General features: G+C 51.7%; 1 protein-coding gene across 1 annotated transcript in view; it reads left to right on the plus strand.

The window, feature by feature from the left end:
* Positions 1–4133: 4133 nt before the first annotated feature.
* The window catches only part of LOC138728759 (heparan sulfate glucosamine 3-O-sulfotransferase 3B1-like), a 29009-nt gene continuing 11647 nt past the window's right edge, over positions 4134–21495 (plus strand). The window contains exon 1 of the mRNA XM_069872365.1: positions 4134–4564. Coding sequence (XP_069728466.1) covers positions 4185–4564 — 380 coding nt within the window. The 5' untranslated portion in view covers positions 4134–4184. The remainder of the gene's footprint in view (positions 4565–21495) is intronic.

The raw sequence follows: 21495 nt of genomic DNA on the forward strand, positions 1-21495 counted from the left end.
GAGCTGCATCTTCTCAATGCTGTCTGTGGAATAAATCCATCAGCGAGAAATGGGATTCAGAGGCTGCACAGATGAAGCTCGATTAGTTTATTGATTACCCAGCTAATAAGACAGCTAGTGCTACGATTCAAGTGCTCTGCAGCAACAGAATTGGAGCAAACCCAGACTTGCATTTCTGTTTGTACCCTCTTCTTTCCAATCTCAGTTTTTTCATTACGCAGCCCCAGTTGCTCCGTTCCCTTCATCAGTGGGGCACAACACACATGCTGTCCCACAACTGCTGCATGTGGGATTTGCATGAGCCAAGAGAAAGCGTGGAAGCCTCGCAGGATCCCTGCTCTTGAGGTGGCAGAGGAGGCTCCAACATGCAGGCTGCAGCCGGAAGCAGGTGGGTCAGCCTGGGGGAGGGAGAGACAGATGATTCCCAGCCTGGTTGACAAAACTGGCTCCCCTGGTCCTGAGCTCAGACGGAGCAGACTCTGCCGCCCTCCACACCCACCTTTGCTCAGATGCTGTTTCTGATCACTTACCCATTTGCCATTCCTAGGGAAAAAGCTCCTGACGTCCGACTGTCGAAGATACAATTACAGTAAAACCTCGCTTGGAGCTATTTTTCTTTAAAAGCCAATCCAGTTTTACAAGCTACAGCTGATATATATTAAGGGCTTAAACCAAACTTTGTGTGACATTTTGTTGATGTTATCCTGGCTGGTGCTGGTGGACCTAAGGAACAAGGAGAATTATTCCATCTGAAGGGTTTTCCTCTTACCTCATGGATGTAGGAATGTGCAATGGAGCTACCTCTGGGCGCAAGCAGCAGGTCTGAATCATACAAAACACCGAGTGAAGGAGGGAGTAAACCTGGGTGCAGGACAGCCAGCTCGAGTCAGCCGAGGTATGAGGCTGCCCACACGTGATTCAGGCATCGCCTAGAAGTGGCCTCGGTCATTCTCTCCACAATTACCAGTCTGGGCCAGCTGGCAGAGCTCTATCAGAGAGAAGAAACTGGAGAGTAATTCCTCCTGTGTCTCTTCTCTGCTCGGTTTGCATCACCCTTCATACCACAGAGAGCCCAGCAGTGCCATCTGCTTTATCTCACAGCAGAGAAATGCTTTGGAATTGTTTGCTGTTTGATTCCAGAGCTGAAGCACAAAAGATGGTTTTCTGTCATCCCCAAATCTGCTTGGCAAATACCTGCTCCCAGGAAAGATGGGGACAAGTGGCACCGGTACTGGTGCGGGTTCACTTAACTCTGTGTTAGCACGCTGAGTAACTCTCAGAGAAGTCATACACCTCTCAGAGTCTTATTTCCCCTCCTCAATCTGCCTCGTTTAATCGGTTTGTAAACTCCGATTTATAGCAGGGAGTACTTCATAAGATGCTCATGTGACATCAGGTGTGATTAGAACAATTCACTCTTGCATGGAGCTTTTCATAAATTCATATAAAGCTGACATATAAAAAAATGTGCTGTTTCCTCTGGCACAAAAAAATCAAGGCCCTCGGTGGAAAAAAATATTTTCCTTTTGTTTGGTGGCAAAGTTAAAAATAAAAGGTAGAGGTTCCAGCAAAAGCTGTCTCTGCACTTGGAGGAACTGTGCCCCGACAGCAGGCTGACTCAGCACAGAATTCTCATGGAATCACATAATAGCTTCTGCTGAAGGAACCCATGAGGCTCTCTGAGTCCCTGCACCTTTTATTTTCTGCACCTTTTAATATTAACAACATGGTAGAAAAAATGCAAATGAAGCCGCTAGGCTACGTTTTTGCTGGATGAATGCTGACTCAGGTGCTTCCATGGAGTGTGCAAAATCCTCACTGGCTCCTTGGGAAACGCTGGCACGATCTGGTCCTGGAAAGGAAGGTCTGAGAGCTGCTGGTGGGAAGGGGCCAAATGCTCCAAATTCAGCTTTCACAGGCTGTTGTGTTGGGTTTGGTCTCTGTGTGATATTCCTGATACGGGGGCTGTGACAGATCTCATCGGGTATTGGAACAGGCAGGGAGTTCAGAAAACACAGCGCTTGTCAAACAGCCAGCGTGTGTTGAAAGAACAGGTAAATATGAACACTTTGGGGAGGATGAGATGACTGAAACATGCCCAGCATGGCGATGTCCCAGTGCCCATGACCCCAGCCTGCGATTCCCTGCAGCCGTGTGGAGAAGAGGCAGTGGGAAATCCCAGCCTGGACCGGGACAGGCAGGAATACGTGGGCTTTCTCACTTCCCTCTCTGTTCTGCAGCCTCTGGAGCAAGGATGCAGCCATCACACCTGGGTGTGCAGCTGTACGCTCCCCGGGACGTGCCTGCTGGGTGGGAAGGTTGGGCTGCTGTCATCCTAATCCAGTTGAGACACTAAAAGAACTGAAAGAAATGTGGATTGACAGGTAAAATCCAGAACTCCATTATCTTTTCTTATAGCTCCCTTTGGCGTCAGCACAGCAGACAGAACTCTGAACCCTTGTCTCTAGTCTAGTAACTAAACTCAGAGTTCTGTCATTAAAGGTTGTTGAGGAATAAATCGGGGTCTGATTAACGCTGGGGACGGACAATGGATGGGTCACCTCAGTCTGAGGCTACAGGAGCCACGGTGTGAATGTGAGGCCTTGCTCATCCAGGGTGGGGAGAGACACCCCCACCAGCAAGGGTTAGTCAAGGGTTAGGGTTAGTCAAGAGGTTAGTTAGAGGGTTAGTCAAGGTGTCTGAGAGCCCAGCCCTGGTCTGTAAACTGAAATCCTCTCCAGTCATAGAATGATGGAATTATTTGGGTTGGAAGGGAAGTCAAAGCCAGCAGGTGACCAGCAGGTCCAGGGAGGTTATTCTCCCTCTGTACTCGGCACTGGTGAGACCGCTCCTCGAATCCTGTGTTCAGTTCTGGGCCCCTCACCACAAGAAGGATGTTGAGGCTCTGGAGCGAGTCCAGAGAAGAGCAACGAAGCTGGTGAGGGGGCTGGAGAACAGGCCTTATGAGGAACGGCTGAGAGAGCTGGGGGCGTTTAGCCTGGAGAAGAGGAGGCTGAGGGGAGACCTCATTGCTCTCTCCAACTCCCTGAGAGGAGGTTGTGGAGAGGAGGGAGCTGGGCTCTTCTCCCAAGTGACAGGGGACAGGACAAGAGGGAATGGCCTCAAGCTCCACCGGGGAGGTTTAGGCTGGACATTAGGAAAAAATTCTTCACAGAAAGAGTCATTGGGCACTGGCAGAGGCTGCCCAGGGAGGGGGTTGAGTCCCCTTCCCTGGAGGGGTTTAAGGGACGGGTGGACGAGGTGCTAAGGGGCATGGTTTAGTGTTTGATGGGAATGGTTGGACTCGATGATCCGGTGGGTCTCTTCCAACCTGGTTATTCTATGATTCTATGATTCTAAAGCCCATCCAGTCCCAGCCCTGCCACGGGCAGGGACACCTCCCACTGGTTCAAGGGCTCCAAGCCCCATCCAGCCTGGCCTTGAACCCCTCCAGGGTTGGGGCAGCCACCCCTGCTCTGGGCAGCCTGGGCCAGGGCCTCTCCGCCCTTTCCTTGTGGTTTTGCAGCAGGAGGTGATGCTTGCAACCCGCTGCGGTCGGGCGGAGCTCACGCAGGGCGCGGGGCTGTTCAATTCCCGGGCCTGGACAAGGTTCCGTGTCCCGTCAGGCACAGACGGGCCGGAGGAGGCCAAGGGCGGACAGACGCGCCCTCAGCGTCACCTGGAGGCAGCGCCTCTCCCCCAGAGGGCTTCCTCGGCCCCTTACTGGGTCCCATCACCCGCGGCTCGGACGCGGCCACAGAAGAGCCGGCGGGGAGCACCGAGCGGGCCCCGGCGCGGCCCCGAGCGCTGCCGGGCGGGGCTGGGAGGGGGCGGGGCTGGGGCCGCCGCAGCCAATGAGAGCGCGCCCTCTGCCCCTTGTCCCCGCCCACCGAGGGGGCGTGGCTTAAGGCGCGTCACCGTCCAATGAGAGCGCGCCGTTCCCTGCCGCCCCGCCCCCCACCGCCCGGCTCCCGATGGGCGGGGCCGGGAGCCCCTCGCCGGCCAATCAGAGCGCGTCGCTCCCGCCCTCGCCCCGCCCCCTCGGCGCAGCCGCCGCCGCGATTGGCCGCCCTGCCCGGCTCATTAGGCGCGGGCCCCGCCCCCGGCGGCGCTGCCTTCGCCAGAGCGGCGGGCGGCGGGCGGCGCGGGGCTCCAACCATGCGTCCCGGCGCCCCCGCGGGCACATGGGGCAGCGCCTGAACCGCTGCCTCGATGTCCCCGCGGCGCTGCCGCCGCTGAGGCGGAGGCTGCTGCTGCTGCTCATCATGCTCTTCCTCTGGCTCTACATGTTCTACTCGTGCGCCGGCTCCTGCGCGGGGCTGCCCGCCCGCGGCTCCCCGGCCCCGCCGCCCCCGCGGGCCCCGGACGAGCCGCGGAGCCCCATCTCCAGCTTCGCCAGCGGCGCCGGCGCCAAGCGGCTGCCTCAGGCCGTCATCATCGGCGTCAAGAAGGGCGGCACGCGGGCGCTGCTGGAGTTCCTGCGGGTGCACCCCGACGTGCGCGCCGTGGGCGCCGAGCCCCACTTCTTCGACCGCAACTACGAGCGGGGACTCGCCTGGTACCGGTACGGGGCGGGGCCGAGCGGGTCTCGGAGCGGGGATGCGCCGAGCGGGGTCTCTCCGCCTTTAGAGCCGCGGCGCTCGCTCTCCTCCCCGCCGCGCGGTTCCGGAGCGCGGTTAATCTGTGTGGAGGGGGAAAAAAAAAAAAAAAAAGGTGACCCCGTCGGGTCGGGAAGGACCGGGGCGGGGGGCGAGCGGCGGCTCCGGAGCGAACGCGAACCCCCTCGGGGCGCTCCGGCCCCGGGAAGTCGCTCCCGGCGCTGGAATCGGCGTCGGAGCGGGAGAAGCGCTCGGGATGCGGGGATGCGAGGATGCGGGATGCGAGGATGCGAGGATGCGGGGATGCGAGGATGCGGGGATGCGGGGATGCGAGGATGCGGGGATGCGAGGATGCGAGGATGCGGGGATGCGAGGATGCGGGGATGCGAGGATGCGGGGATGCGAGGATGCGGGGATGCGGGATGCGAGGATGCGGGATGCGAGGATGCGGGATGCGGGCTCGGGAGCCGGGTGGGACTCTGGGGCACAGGACGGGATCGCGTCCCGAAAGGGCGATTCCCAAGCGGTGAGGAGGGCTCCGTCGGGCTGAGCTGGTCCTGCCCCGGGATCCCTTCTCGGGAGCGTTGGGAACGCGGCTCTGCTGAGCGCTCGAGTAGCGGGGAGAGGGGAAACTTTGAAGCGAGGTGGGAGCGGGGAAGTTCTGAATTTGAGCCTCTTTGTAGCCCTGGAGCTCCCAGCCCGCGGGTCCGTGGGGTTTGTGTCTCTCTTTTGAGGTGAAGGCAGGATGGGATCAAGGCAGGGTGGGATCTGAGGGGAGAAAAGCGATTTTGAAAGCACTTTCGTTTTATGAGCTTATCAAGTTTTGGTGGAGGATGGATGCAGCTTGTCGTGACAGGGGTGGAATCTTTATAAATCCAGTTGGTTTAAAGTAACCCCACTAATCTTGCCTTTTGAAAGCAGAAGTTGCGTCTAACAGAGCAAAAGACCTGTCAGGATTTATTAGGAAAATGGTGTTGTACGTGTTGAACTCTGTTTTTAATTAGGCACGTAAATTAGACCATAAAATGGTTGATTAATCTTTTACAAGCGCGAGGTGGAAGGGGAGAAGGAGAGAATAATGCTTATGATTGCATTAATCTGTTGTCCCAGATGCCGGGGGCGAAAGTCGATATTTAAGGGATACACGTTATCGTTAAATTTGGAGAAGCTGGCATCAGAGTAGGTTGCAACTTCTTAAAGTTTCACCTTCTTAGCTGCTTAATTTAAAGCAGCGCGGGCCCTATCCCTGCAAACCCACTGCTGCATAGAACCCTGTGCCAAAGGGTTTGACTAAAACACAGCGAGTCGGATGCTCCCGAGCAGCAAGGGGTGCAGAGCTCTAGAAATTGTTGGGGTTCGATTCATCCTGGGGACTGGAGCGGGTCTGCCTGCGGGGTTGGGAGCCCGATTGATGTGACAGGAGTGGAGGAGACTAAATAACGCAGACTAAACAGGGGAAGCTCGAATGGGTTTGCTCAAATTCAGACAAATTGTTGGTAATTGTGCATTATTTCTAGTTTCAGTTTGAATTGGATGCAGAAGTTTGTTCCTATAAATGTCAGCGTTAGCAATTGGATGTTATATAGCTTGAAACTCCCACTGACTTCAGTGAATCCTGGCTTCTCTGCTCTCCTGCAGACCCTGTTTATTTCCCAAGCCCTAATGATGCTTTTATTTATTATCTTAATGTCAACAGGGAGATGAGTTTGTGCTTTCTTGTTAATGGCCCAATAAAATCAGATTAAAAATGCTGTAAAATCTCTGCTGTGCCAGCCGCCGCGCAGGGAGCTGGGCAAGCCTCATCTCAGTTTCTCCAGTGCTTTTGCGAGACTGAAATTTGGAGCTGAGGGGTTCCCTGTGTCCGCAGCGCCCCATCCTTACAGTTTAAATCCAATTGCCTGGCTTTGAAAATATAAAGATGTAATTTTTGACCCTTGTCTTGTTGAAAGTGGAATTTATTCGATAGGATTCGGTCTAAGTTTGCTCCACACTGTTAGGAGTGGGAGGTTAAAATAATTCCTGCCCTATAGTGAAGGGCTACATGATAATGTTGTTTTCAGATTTCCGAGAGGTGGAAGGCGTCACAAATTTGCTTTTTTAGCTTGATGAAGCTTTGTATTTGGAGGTATTTACGATAAATCATTTATATTAACTATTGGTCTCTGTCTGACGTTTCTGTCTGTAGAAAATAACTTTCGAAGGAGAGAATACAAACTTTTTTTCTTGTTCCGTTTTCTGTCAAGGGGAATAAAATCTGGTAGTTTTCGTTTTCTTTTTCCTTTGTGTGGAAGGCAAACCAGCGTGAAGTGGTGCTGACCGCTGTTCCTAAAAAGCAGAAGGAGAAGAGGGAGAAATAAATAGTTCTTTTCGATAGCGAGATAACTGGAAATTTAATGGAAATAACTTCTGTATGGCCAGTGCGGGGCTTCCCCCCTGGTAATGAATACAGCATGTTAACTGCTTCGAGTGCAAATACAAACCATGACAGAAGGGAAACAAGATCCAACCATTACTGCAAACTAATTTTAAGTAGCGCCTGGAATTTTTGGATAATAAAGAAGTTTCCTCTTCGCAGCGGCAGCGAGGAGCTCGGCTCCGCTCTGTGTGCGTGTGTCCGTCTGCTCGGGCGAGCAGCCTGCCCGCTGCGAAGCTGTTGCTTTCGTCTGGGTTTACTTTATGGTTTCTAGGGGGAAAGTGTTTCTGGCAAGCCTAGAAAATGAGTTGTTGAGGTTCTTATTTTAATTTCTTGCAGCAATTATGCATTTTAAATATAACAGAGACTTGAAAGCCTTTTGTCCTTTAATTAATGTAAGGTAAGAAAAAAAAGTTGTGTTGTTAGTGTTAGGCATTTTGGAATTTTTGTCTTTTTTGTGTAGTACCCGATCTCTCCTGCCGTGGGCTGAGCACTCCCAGCCCCACTCGACAACTCTAATTTATATTTCGAGTCTGTAGCTCTCTGCTAGGAAGCCCCGTGTTGGGGCTTCGCCGGTTGTGATCTCGGAAGCGGTGCCAGCCTGAGCTCCTCCGCCAGCACAGTGGGGGACCTTTCTTTCCTTTTCTCTTTTTTTTGGGGGGGAAAAGAAATTCTTAAAATGCTGGGGCTTCATCTTCCCACTATTGCCGAGCTGCCTTAATTCGTTCTCCTGTGACCATGGGTGGTTTGGGTCAGCAGGATCAGGCCCAGTCGTCTGGTCGTGTGCAATAAACGGCGTCAAACATGCATTTGACTCCCCAGTTTCCTAAATAAGCCCTGGGGACCTCAGTGCTCACAGTGCTGCTTCACTGTAATTCTTGTACTAAGAGGAACCTTCTCATTTTTTGATATTTATTCATTTTTTTCCCCAGGAGCCTCATTTTTGCCCCAAGGAGTGCACGGGGCTGCGAGCAGCACGGTGACGATGCTTGCGATGCGCCAGGCTGGGCGCTGGGGAAGGATCAGGCGGTGGTTAAAGTTCAGGGTTAGAGCTCTGCTGAGCCAAGGTCTTGAGCAAGGCAGGATTTTGCCCCTGAGTTTGGCCGTTTCCTCTACATCCCAACTTTACAGTGGTAACGAGGGTTTATTGCCTGTGTCTTAATTGCCAGTGCGCAGCATGGAGGGGTTGGTGCCGACACAACTGGGTGCTTGCAAAACTCAACGTCTTGTTTCCGGCCAGTGCTGCGATGTTGTTTGGCTTTGGGAAGTTTGGGAATGGTCTTGATTCTCCCAACTGAACTTTGTGTGCAAATGACTCTATCTGAGCAAAGACTGAGGCCTCCAGCACGTTCCTGTGAGCTGCGTTTGGTTGGAATGAGCATATCCTACAGGACGGTTGTGTTCTCTAGGGTGGTTTTCACCAGCGACTTTCTTATGAAATCTGCTCTTAAAAAAAATCTCAGTCATCTGTTGACCTTGCATTTAAGTGAGTGAGGACTTCTAATGGTCTGCTTGATGTGCGCATGGAGTTTGGTGCCCCCTTGGCCCGTGCAGCTGCTCCTCATGATGTTGCCTTTGCTGCTGTGCAAAGTTAAGAAAATGGCTCCAAAAAGAAGGGCTGGGCTGCTGTAATCAGTCAGCAGGGCCCTTGTGTTTGCATGGGTTCATTCCTTTAGATCTGAGGAGGGTTGAGTTGTTCAAACAGATGGCAAAGATTATTCGTGTTGCTGGGGTTTCAGCGCGCTGCTCCGTTTCAAGCATGTTGCCTGATATGACGCACGTGACAAGTTCTTCCCAGCACGACGCTGGGGGGACGACATTGTCTGCCCCGATCGGGTTTCACGGCCTCACCTGTTGAGCTGCTGAACTTTTCAAAGTTGACCACGCATCGGGGGTGACTGATGCGGATGGTGGATCTGCCTGGCTAATCGTGTTAGCGCAGCACCGCCTGGCATGCCAGGGAGCGTTGCGTTCCTTCTTGGCATGAAAATGATGGGAATGAAAACCCATGGGCTCAGCTCTGGGTTTGAGATTTATTCTTTTCTTTTCTTTTCAAGTGGGCCATGGCAAATGTCTGTAACGCACACCAAGTTTCGGATACCTTAAGGGGCTTCCAGAGAAGCCTTTGTTTTTAGAACCATCCAGCAAGCCCCAGATGTGATGGCTATAAAAACTCTACCCAAACTGTCATTCTTTTGAGCTCTGTTTCCAACCTGGCATGGTCCTGGGCTTGTCTTACCCTTAGGCCTTGCTTGCTAAACTGCCCTGAGCCTGGATTTGGTGCTATTAATCCACTCAAAGTAGGAAGAAGTCTCGTTTAGTGATCATTCAGCATGAGCATTTGTGTCTTCTGATGGTGTGACCATGGGTGATCAATGGGTTCAGGGGGTAATGAATCGGCCAGGGCCCTGTGGGATGGTTGACATATGGGCTCAAAGAACAACAAATAGCAGGGCACATTATTTCAGCGCTGTAATTAGGGGGTCAGGGGCTATCGCTGTTACCTGTTGTCACCATGTGGTGCATGAGGACGAGAGGTGCTTCCTTGGCTTGTGAAATGACTAAATGCTGTGCTGGGTCCTGACTTGCTGTCGATGACTGTACTGGGGTTTGCCCGCGCCGTTGCAATTCCGGGTCTTTCAGCAGCTTGCTGTGTGTTTCTTAATTAGCTCATGAGAAATGCCGTGTGTTTTTAAAGGAGCTCAGCCCAGTGGCTGTCACCAGTGGCAGCTGGAATACAACAGAATTAATGGACTTTATCTCAGCTTTCTTAATGGAAACAAGGGCTCCCATGATGAAACATATCTACAGGCTCAGAGAAGGTAGATTAGGTGAGGGTTTACTGGTGATGTAGCTTTGTCTTTAGGGAGAAGGTTGCAAGGTGTCCACTGACAAGTCTGGAAGGGCATCACATTGTGTCATGGGTTGGGAGAGGGGAGGAATCTGAGGTCCCTCTATCCTGAGCATCTTTCTGCCTGAAGATGGTGGAGGCTACTCAAATGGGATGTGCGGTAGACCTTAGTGCGTTCATAAAAGTGATAGCAAGGAGATAACCTCTCCAGGTGCTGCATTGGCTTCAAGCATTTCCCATGGTGGTTTTCCCCTTTGTGATAGATCTGAATACAGAGGAGAAAAATGGACTTGGTGATGGAGAGTTTGCTTGTGGCATCCTCATACTGGGAAAGGCTGGGGAAGGGGTGCTGTGAGCTGGCTGCCTCAGCTGCTGACCTGTGAGAACCTGCTTCTGCCTCTGCAAGCACGTGTGCTCCTATCTTGGGAGTCAGGGAGGCTCAGAAACTGGGGCGGTTAGAGGTTTGATGATGCTGGTGGGAATGTGAGAGGAAAGCAGGTGTAGAAGTGCTGCTGGCAGAAGACCTCATACTAATCAGAGTAAATAAATAATTCACTTTAAAATTCTTCTGCTGAAAGAAGTGAGCATGGCAGAGCCCTGTCACATGGGGATAGCAGGAAAGAGGAGAACTTAGAATCTTAGAATCGTGGAATGATTTGGGTCGGAAGGGATCTTGAAGAAGATGATCTAGTTCCAACCCCCCTGCTGTGGGCAAGGACACCCCACTTCTTCCAAGAAAAACAGTGCTGTGTCCTGCTAAATGCTTTACATCGCCTTTAACCTCCTCAGAAATACCTAAAAATAGCCAGTTTCCAAGTTCAGAAAAGTGATGGAGAAAGAGTGTCTCTACTGTGGGATGCTGTGACTTAGCACTGGCTTTAGGGAAGTTCTGGCATTTTGTGGCAGCAGAGGATCTTCTCCAGAATTCAACTTGCAGCTGGGTTTGGATGCAGGACCATGTGTGGGGAACCCCTGCGCTCGGTGTGGCTTCGTGCAGCAGTGTCCAAGGGACTCCCCTCTGCTAGCTCATCCTGGAGGGAGGTGTCCTCTCTCTGTGTCAGTGCAGTTGGAAGCCCCGCCCGGGGGGGGCTCCAGCATCAGATCCTCAGCATGTGTCCGTGTGGCTCTGGGTGCAGAAAATGTTTCCCCAGAAGGCAAAATCCATTACAGTGTTTAACTTCCATAAAACAGATAGACAAGCTTTTTACCGGAGCCTTGAGCTCTAAGCCTGTCTCAAGTACCAAATGCAAACTCATCTTCAAACTTGAAAGTCTGCAAAGTTCAGGCGAGCACAGGTGAGGTGTAGGGAATCCTTGGGAAAATGCTGAGTGGGTGAAAGCGATTAAATGTGGGAAAAGCAAAATGTGCTGGCATTACGCTGAGGATAAATTGTGTTCATGTTGTTGATTCTGGAGAGGGCTGGGGCGATGCTGTGGTGGGTGCTGGGCCAGGGAGATGCTGCCTTCTGTGCAGAGACCTTCCCGTCACTAGAGGGAGGACGAACCCCCGACAGTTTGTATTAATAAAGGACTTTGCTGCTTCATTGAACTATGAAATATTTGTTTAACAACTGGCAAGGCCCACAGTGTTGGCATGCCTCTGGTTTGTGTTTTTAGAAGGTGTATTAGACGTGGAGTGGAAGCAGGAGGTGCCGGAGCAAGCAGGAGGTGCGTCCCAACCCATCGGTTCCAACTGATTTATCTGTGGGGCTGGGAAGCCGGTTGTTAAATGGCGATTGCAGAGGGACTCCGTGGCTCTGCTGTGCCCTGTGTATCTGCTGGGATGAAGGTGATGCCCAACACTGAGATGCTGTCCCTCTCTGCTCCGAACTGCCTGCACCCGCCTCGGGTGCCACCGTTAGTGAATTGTGCCAGATCGGAGCTGGTCCCAGAGCACCGCCGCTGTTCCCATCTCCCACAAGCACATTGAGATGGGAGAGGCTCCAAAAGGTCTCGCATGAAAGCGTTGGGCTTTGTGAGTGTCTAAACAGCCCCAAGCATCAGACCTGGCTTCCCTGTGGCCGGACTGAGCACAGCCTGAGCATGGTCCCTCCTCAAGGAAGGGCTCAGCAAAGTCTGTCTCCTTCCCTCTTACGCAACGCCGTGCAATGGACTTGTTGCAAGTTAACACAAAGCTCATAGCGGATTTTTTTGATTTTTTTCCTTTTTAATTTCCCTCTCGAGCTGGCTTGGTAGCTAATGATCCTTGGGCTGTCTGCCTGGCTTTTGGAAAAGCGGAGGGAATAGCTAATAGGGGGTTGTTGATCAGCGAACGAAGCCTTGGGAGAAGATATCAGCCTTGCCAAAACAGAAGTGGAGTAGCTGATTAGGGTTTCAGCTGCAAGCTGAGAGGGGCAGGGAGCTGCTGTCTGCCTCGAAGGCTCTTAATTACAGGCTGGCGCTGCCCGGACAGCCGGACACGCGGGAGGAGCCGCCTGCCCCGCACACGGGCAGCGTCCCGGTGTCTCGGCACGCACCAGCGTCTTGGCCACCTGCCTGGGCTGCACCGCTGCTGCCCGCTCCCAGAAGAGACGACTTGAAGGTCACACTGCTAAATGCAGTATAATAATTAATTAAGCTATATATAAACAACAAGCTCATGTGGCCCTAAAGCAGATTAAGAGCCCGGGAGTTTCCTCTTGCCTGCCTTCCTCCCCATGGTCTTCTCCTTCTGCAGTTCCTCTGCAGGTGAGCCCTGGGGTTACCGCACGTTTGGCTGTCCCAGCTGTGCTGGTCGGATTAAGCAGTTGCACAGCTGGGTCAGAGCCCAGAAGGGATGGGGGCGAAGCGACGCCTGCTCCAGGGGCTCCCCAGCTCAAAGCCAGTCCTCGTGCTAGAGGAAGAAGCGTGTGCAGCATCTCTGCCCTCCTGGTGGGGATCACTTTGCCCTGTCAGTGCTGGATGCTGGGAGTAGCCCAGCCCTGGGAAGAGTTCCTGGGGTTTGCCTTCAGCAACCGGTGTTCCGGGACTCCTGTTGCTTCAAGGCTCAGTGTTGCAATAGCTGAGCTGCCTGACTTTAACCAGTCTGCAGTGTGGAGTTAAAACCTCCCCAGAGAGCACGTTTGTGTGGGGTTTGCAGCGTGGAGGTGGAAGAATAAGCTGGGCTGGATTTCCTGGAAGAGCTACAGCAACTTAGTTTGTAATGAGGCTTTAGCCAAGCAAATGCCTTGTGACTCCTGTGGAGCTGAGAGCTGTGTGGTATCACAACTGATGCTTAGTTATTATTATTTATTTTTTTTTACTATCCAAATCTGGTCAAAACTCGTTGAAAACCCTAGAAGTATAACAAATCAGGGATAACGTTTAGTTTAAACTCCAGATTACTTTTTATGTAGCTGCAGAATTGCCCCAGGAAATTAAGAATCGCATCACTTAAGCAGAGGTGAGTGGGCTGTTGGATCCAGGCAGCTGGAGAGGAGCAGAGCACCTTTCGGCACATACAGGTCAGTCTGGGGTTTGCAGCTGGGGCACGTGCAGACCATGAACCCATCAGCAAAGCCTGATCGTTGGCTTTGCACAGCAAAATCCTTGGCAAACTGAACAGACCACTTGGCTGACTGGGAGCAGTGAGAAAGCGAGCATCGGCACTGCCCGTGCTCGCTCCAGGACCTCTTCTGCTGCTTCCCGGGACGTCTTGCGTGCTCCAGTTGACCCAAGGCCACCACTAGGAACCAGGGCTGGTTGGAAGAGGCTCCCTGTGCTGCGGGGCTCTGGGTGAGAAGCTGTGTTTGGGCAACTGGGCTCGTCCACCTGCAGCTCCCTGGCTCTCCGAGGCAGAGCTGCCTTGTCTTAGTTTCCAAGTGCCCGGCTGTCTCTGCATCCAGGAGATGGAGGCAGAGAGAAAAGGCTTTGTGAGGGCTCACAATGGAGTCCCGAATCCCTTCAGTCGGGATCAGAGGGGGCCAGGCTGTCTCTTTGGGAACCCAAGGGTGTAGAGATCAAAGGTGCGGGTGAGTCAATTACAATTCACATTTGGTTCATCCATATGTTTGGGTATTTGAAAGGCTTCAATAGTAACCCATTTTATATCTCTTATGCCCATTGATTTGTTAATCTGACACTTGGTTTCATCTGAATAACAAAAGCTATTATTCAGAGTCCTCAGTGTTCAAGGAAAAGTCATTTCACTTGGGTTGTGCTCCAAGGCCCCCAAAGACCAGCCCACTGTGTTCTTTATGTAGAAGGACTTCAAGGACTGCGGGATAATTCAGACCCTTGCTGCTCTGGGAGGAAATCAGCTCTCGATGGGATCGGGGTGGGATGCTGGAGGTAGGTGCTGAGTTATGGCACATGGGATTTTGCTTCATCAAGTCCATCCTGGTTGCCACCGTTGCTGTGGACCTGCTCTCGCAGCCCGTGGGGTGTGAGGAGGTGGGCAGGGTTACGAAGACAGACAACCCAAGTGGTCAGAAGTGGAAAGCAAACGTGGATTGAATACAGCCTGAACGAGTGCGCTGGACTAGATCGTCTTTGGTATGGCAATGCGAAGTCTCTAATTACAAGAATACTTTTTTAATTAGAAGCAGTGCTTTGCATTTGTTGTGCTTGCAGCAGAGCATCTCCACCAGCTGAGCCTGCTCTTTAAAGAGCTCTTGACTGTGTTTTGTTGACTGTTTATGACCACGTCACAATCCCACGGAGTGACTTTGGCAGGAGCGGAGTCTGCAGACAGACCTGCTCCTTCATGTTTCCCTAATTGTTGCTTGTCTACCTCCTTCTCTGGGAATTTCACTCCTTCCCACAGCTGGTTTGGTTCCTCTTGCTCTACCCTGAGTCCCGCAGCGTTTGGTGGGAACCCACCTTGGGACATGGTGGCACCACAACCCCATAGCTCCATTGCCTCAGCAGGCACGCTACTTTTTTGTCCTGGAACTTAATTTTATTTTCTGCCTTTGATGTTTGTTTAGGAGGGGTCAAAAGGCTGGGGAGACATGGGGAAGGATCAGGCTATTCTGACTGGTGATGTTGGGCGGGAAAAAGAAATCCCATTCTGGACAAACACGTCTCATTTGCTACCTTGGTCTGTTTACCATGAAGTGATCGTAATGTCGGGTGCTTCTCCTTTATGACTATAAATCACAAATCCATTAACAAATGAGTTGAAGTAACAATCCCATTTGTGTTAAAAAGCGTTTAGGGATCAGTACTGAGAGGATCACTGGTGTATTAATTTGCCAGACCTTTTGTTCCAGCAGGTGACAAATACAGCGTGTCAACAGTGACACGTTGACCAGGCTGGTGTCCAGATTGCCACCAGCTGGGGTTGTGGTCAGTGCCACCTCTCCCTTGCTAGGAAGGAGGCAGGAGACCTTTGGAGATGAATTGAATGGCTCAACCTGGAATAAAGTCTAAACCAATTTTACATTCTTGACCCACTTGATGGGATGCTTGGGGTAAGGAGCAGCCAGCCTGGTGAGTACAGGATGAGCTTGCTTGGTTGGGCCATTACTGGCCACCTGAGGGATGACTTGTCCTCTGGTCATAGGGGCCATCCCTCTATGACAGTCAAGGAGGAACCTCAGTGCCCCATGACGTGGCTGGTTTGGGTGTTGCAGAAGAGTTGGAGTCACACATGTGGGGTTTGGCAGCAGCTTGCTGGATCACAGTTGGATTAAACGGTCTTCAAAGTATTTTCCAACTTCTGTGATTCTATGATCACTTGGCCTGTGTTAGGCACATGCATGCAGGACCAGAAAGGGCAGAAAAAAAATTGTAACCTTCTTTTTTCCATAGTGAAAATGGAAACTGGCCACCCTCTAAGCTGTTGTTTTGGAGTCTTCTGCTGTTTGAGTGATGCTGAATGCCCATAGGACCCCTTTTAGTTGCCGAAGGTGAGATCTTGGAGATCCTACGTGGCTTTCTTGAGAACCTGCAGATGTATACCTGTCTCAAGGTTTGTTTGAAGGTGCTCCAAGGGCTGGTGCAGGGTGAATAACACTGTTTCCCTGTTCTCCTCTTTGCTTTGCTATCCCCAGGGTGAGGGAGGAGAGCAGGCAGAGCTGTCATGCGGCTGCTACCCCAGGACCATTTCCTTTCGGGGTTCTTAACCCAGCACAGTGGTTTAAGCCCTTCTTTGCCATAGAATCACTGAGGTTGAAAAAGACCTCTAAGCTCCTCCAGTCCAACCATCAGCCCAACCCCACTGTGCCAACTGAACCACGTCCCAAAGTGCCACTTCTACACACTTTTTGAACCCCTCCGGGGATGGAGACTCCACCACTGCCCTGGGCAGCTTCTTCCAATGCTTCACCACTCTTTCAGTAAGAAAAACTTCCCTAGTATGCAATCTAAACCTCCCCTGGGACGGTTTGAGACCAGCGTCTTACCCTAAGGGCAGCTGAACCCTGAAGATGCTCCCCCTGCATTGATCATGAAGCGAGGGGTTTGAATCTAGGTGTTGCTTGGGGCAGAAAGGGCTCCAGGGCTTATCAGAGGCATTTTCCTCAAACTGTGGCTGTAACGCCCGGCACAGGAGGGCTGGGCTTGATTAGGTGAAATATGTGTCAAGGTGGCAAAGCAAAGCCCTCCCTGTGCAAACACTGGGTGGGCCGCTCACAGGGGCGTTTAACAAAAGGCAACGTTATCAGAGTGACTTGTTACCTGCCCGTGCAGGCACATGGATCAGGGCATTGATTTCTGTATTGGGGAGAACACAAAAGACCTCTTGGCAGGCTGTGATTTATGAACGTGACAATAGGGAGTGTGGTCCTGCCTGTGTCTCGCTTGGGTTGGTTTTGTTCAGGAGGTGTTGGCTTGGGTAAAATTTAGTTTGGAGTTGGCTCTTTGGTTTGTGGGCTATTTCTCCCTCTTCTAATAAAATCAGAGCAGGTGAAATGTAGTGGCTTGGCAGTGCCCTAGGGGAGAGGGACAATGTGGGAAAGGATGCTGAAGTTCATCTCAGGGGCATGGTTTAGTGTTTGATAGGAATGGTTGGACTCGATGATCCGGTGGGTCTCTTCCAACCTGGTTATTCTATGATTCTGTGATCTCAGTGTAGTCCGGTCCTTCTGAACCTGCAGGCTTGGTCTACCAGGACTGACCACCTGCATCCTGGTGGGTAGAGGGATGCTGCTGCAGTGGTCACCAGCGCACAGTTATTGAACCGAAAAGGTGAATGCGTGCCATGTCAACCCTATGGACCCACCACCCTGGAATGGACCTAGCCAGGGGTTGCTTCTCTTTAATCAAGCTCTTCCTGAGAAAATTCTTCCTGTTGCAGCGTGGCTGCAGAAACACTATTGTGGTGCATAGCTGCCATACAGATGACTACCGAGGTACATGAAGTGACCATCTCCCACTGCATTAGATGCGCAAGATCCAAACCAAGATGTTCTCTGCTTGCTGGGCTCTTCACTGCCAGCATACAGCATAACAGGTCGCTGGATAAGGCCTTTGAAGAGCAGGTACCTAGGGATGAGGCTGATGGGATAACTTTCTGTGAGCTACGTGGGTTAGCACCGAGTGTCCTAGGTGGGTGCAGGAGCCCTGGGGTGCTGAGGTGCGACAGGTCATGGGTAATAGGGGTGTCCCATGCAGGGTCCAGCCCTGCAGTGCAGCCCTTCAGAGGAGCCAGGAGGATACTCTGCTCCCTTGGCAGTGATGGGTAGTTTGGCTCTTGGATAAGTCATGGTGCTACTTGGTTTGGGCATCGCATTCTTGAATTGCTGGTGCTTCAGGGACACCAGCTGAAAGCTGACAAGCTGTTTGCAATCTGCAGTGCTGGTTCTGCGCACCTTAGCGCCTGCTTCTGCCGCTCCCTAGACCGCGGGGTTTAACTCGGTGGAGAGGGCTCCCTTTGCCACAAGGAAGCGTTTTCCTGGGAACTGTGAGGAGGAGGGGTGTCTAAAAGACCAATGAGTAGCTGCGCCTGTGGGGTTTTAACATCTTTGAGAGGATTAGTGCTGTTACTACAAATTAAGAGAGCAAATTGGTGGGTGTGGGAGCAGTCTGGACTCAGTGCTGGGCTGCTGGATGCGTTGCTGGTGGTTGAACACAGCCAGCACGGGGTTGATGCTCCTGCTGTATTGATGGTTGTGGCTGAGTCTTGATGGCAGGGAGGGGGCAAGGGAGAAGACCCTTGGGAAGAGGCTGTGGTGTGAGCAGTGGGTGTTGGTGGTTTTTTGTTTTTCTGGTTTTTTTTTAATGGGGACATTCCTTCTGTGCTTGCAGCTGCTGAGCCAGTCCAAGCTCAGCAGATATGCTGGTTCTGGTTTCCCACAAAGGGCACGATCAGTGCTACCCGAGTAAAGCTGAGCTCAGGAAGTAAACTCTCTGTACAAGGAAGCGTTTGAGAAGTGGTACTCTTCTGGTAGAAGTGTGATGAGAGCTGCTCCTTATTGAGGAGATTGATTGATCATGCATCCCTCCCCTCCTCCATCAGGACCTCCAAGCCATTCATACTGCAGCTGGCTAAGAGAGCAGGTAAAAAACAGCACCATCTGCGTAGCCTTGGATGTTGGACTATTGCAACACCTAGGGAAGCTCCAGAACAGTGATGTTACTCTGCTCTTGGCCAAGCATTGAGTCAGGCGATATTAAGCTAAAGCGTGTAATATTATGTATGATGGATGAAGTCCATGAGACTAGGAACCTAAATTCCTCCTGAACATAGATATCCAAGACTGGATATTAGGAAAACTTTCTCCATTGAGAGGGCTGTCAAGCATTGGATGAGGCTTCCCAGGGAAGTGGTGGAGTCACCATTTAAAAGAGGTGTAGATGTGGTCCTTCGGGATATGGTTTAGTGGTGGACTTGCAAGTGGTAGGTCTATGGTTGGACTCAATCTTAAAGGTCTTTTCGAACCTAAACGATTCTCTGATTCTACATGTTAAACCACCAGTCTCTGCAAGGGGCTCTGAGAGCAGAGCTTCATCTTCCAATGCATCCATAAGTGGATCAACCAAATCTTCATGTAGCAGGAGCTTAGTACATGTAATGTTAACTCACAGCCATGAGTTTTTGAGAGAAGAGAGATGTCTGGTCCTTCTGGTTACGAAAGAGGAAGAGGCAGTGGCAGTCTGGAGAACTTGTTTTTCCCCAGGCGTGAGTTGTGGGTGCTGAAATCTCTGCAGATGCCTAAAACTCTTGCTCTTTCTTCCCTTCCAGGCTGTTGTCAGTTTAGTTTATAGAGAAAAATTGTTCCACTGCTTTGCAATAAACTCTTGGAGACTGAAAATCATCTTGGCTTAGACCTGCACCAGGGCAGCTCCTGACTCACATCCAAACGAGGGTGAGTGGAGCCGAGCTCCTTGCTTCTAATGGAGTTGGACAAGTGGTGGCCTTCAGGTGTCAGAATAGAGGGAAGGAGAGTGCACTGGTGCAAGTGCAGGGATGGAGTCCAGTTAGAACGCTCCAGTGAGGCATACTAAGAGCCCTTGCAGTACTGAAGGGGGCTCCAGGAAAGCTGGGGAGGGGCTCTTGATCAGGGAGTGCAGGGAGAGGATGAGGAGGAATGGCTTTGAGCTGAAAGAGAGGAGATTGAGATGAGATCTTAGGAAGAAATGTTTTGCTGTGAGGGTGGGGAGGCCCTGGCCCAGGTTGCCCAGAGCAGGGGTGGCTGCCCCATCCCTGGAGGGGTTCAAGGCCAGGTTGGATGGGGCTTGGAGCCCCTGATCCAGTGGGAGGTGTCCCTGCCCATGCCAGGGGGTGAGACTGGATGGGCTTTGAGGTCTCTTCCAACCCAAACCATTCTGTGATTCTATGATACTGGCTCAGAAGTAAAACACACAGCTTGGTGGAGACAGTTGGCGCCGTGACCTACTGGGAAAAGAGTCCTTAGTCCCAGTCTCTCAGTTAACTTGGTCATATTTCCTGCTGGATTTAGGTTTTTTCCCCTGCTTAATTCATGAGTTTCACGGAACTGTCCCCTCCTGCTCCTCTTTTTAACAATAATAGTCTTTTTTTCCCCTTTGGGGGGGAAATGGAGACAGATTAGAGTAATCTCTTCACTTGAGCGGTGGGCAGTGAAGTTCAGCGATGCCGGGCGATATTCTGAAGAACTTGCCCATAAATAGCAATTAGCTTTTAATCACGATGCTGCTTCTGGCTCCCGCACCCACCAGGAACAGCATCGTGTGCTTTGTCAGCCGGAGCTACACAGGGGACCTGCAGCAGTGAAAGGGAACTGGGGTGACCAAGAGGAATAAGATGCTCTTTTCAGCCCCACCCCCTTACTGTGCTCAAAAGCTCTTATTTTCAGCGCAAAGCACTATTGAAGCTTCGGGACAATGGAGCCCAAATCCTTCTGGGGGATGGGAGGTGCTGGCAATCGCATCTTTTGTTGCTTTTACTTCTTTACTTGCCTACGGCCTCCCCCATCCCAGCCCTCCAAGCCAGCCACATGGATGCTTGCTAGATGGTAATGTAATCACTTTCTTGGGACCTTGCTAATAGGATTATAATTATTATTGGAGATGAACTGGAGTGAATAGAATATTTACCACTTCATCTTAAATTATTGTAAATCCCTCCAAAGCAGCCCTTTGATATGCAGAACGCTGCCCCTTTTTCCCCTGTGAAGATAATTTAGTGGAAGTTCAGTGCTCTTAAGTATGATGGGGACAGAAAAAGGCTTCAATGTTTACATAAAGAGGAGGACCTATATAATGAATGGGTAGAGCTGATGAATATCTTTCATCTTCCTTTACTGGAGCCAGGTGAAGTTCTTGCTGAGCAGTTTTAACACCTCGAGCTGTTGTTGGAGGAAGAGGAGAGGAAATAATTGGAAATTGGACCCTTCTTAGTCCAAAGAAAGCTCCACGTCTCTGCAGCCCATGTTCAGGCCATGCCTGTGTCCACTTGCTGACAACAGATGCATTTTGGATTTGTTCCTCAGGGCTGGAGGAATTTCTCTTTGAGGAATGGCCAAGCAGACTGGGAGACCTCAGCCTGGCAATGAGATGTGGTAGTGCTAGGATAGGACAAGGGGGAAGGATTTACAGCTGAAAGAGGGGAGATTGAGATGAGATCTTGGGAAGAAATGTTTTGCTGTGAGGTTGGGGAGGCCCTGGCCCAGGGTGCCCAGAGCAGTGGTGGCTGCCCCATCCCTGGAGGGGTTCAAGGCCAGGTTGGATGGGGCTTGGATCCAGTGGGAGGTGTCCCTGCCCATGGCAGGAGGTGGAACTGGATGGGCTTTGAGGACCCTTCCAACTCAAACCATTCCATGATTCTATGTCCTAGGGGAGGACAAGTACTCCACAAAACAGGAGCTGGACAGGAGCTAGAGAGAGGGTTGGCCTGGTGGGACAGTGCAAGGGCTGAGGCTACGGCAGGAGGCCAGGAGCTGGTGCACTGCAGGCAAAGCAAGGACCCAAGGCAGGCTGTGCACAGAGAGGGTCTGCGTGGGTTCATGAGGAGTCTGCACAAGGGCTTGGGAGAGAGGTTGAGTGAGGGTTATTAACTGGACAAAGTAAGTCAGGCCCAAGAGAAAGGCCCTGAGCTGAATCTGGATGGAGGCTGGGAAAGCGGTGAGGGACAGGGAGTTCTTTCCTCATTCTTGCTCTGCTCTCTGAGTTGGGGACCCCTGAGCCGCAGGGGCTTTGGCCTGAAGGAATGGGCTGTACCCTGCAGGTGTATCCACAAGCATTTCTCCCAAGCTTTCAGGCTGGTTTCATCCCCTTGAGCCCTTGCTCCCA

Source organism: Phaenicophaeus curvirostris, chromosome 19 (genome assembly GCF_032191515.1).
Source record: "Phaenicophaeus curvirostris isolate KB17595 chromosome 19, BPBGC_Pcur_1.0, whole genome shotgun sequence".
Classification (NCBI taxonomy): Eukaryota; Metazoa; Chordata; class Aves; order Cuculiformes; family Cuculidae; genus Phaenicophaeus; species Phaenicophaeus curvirostris.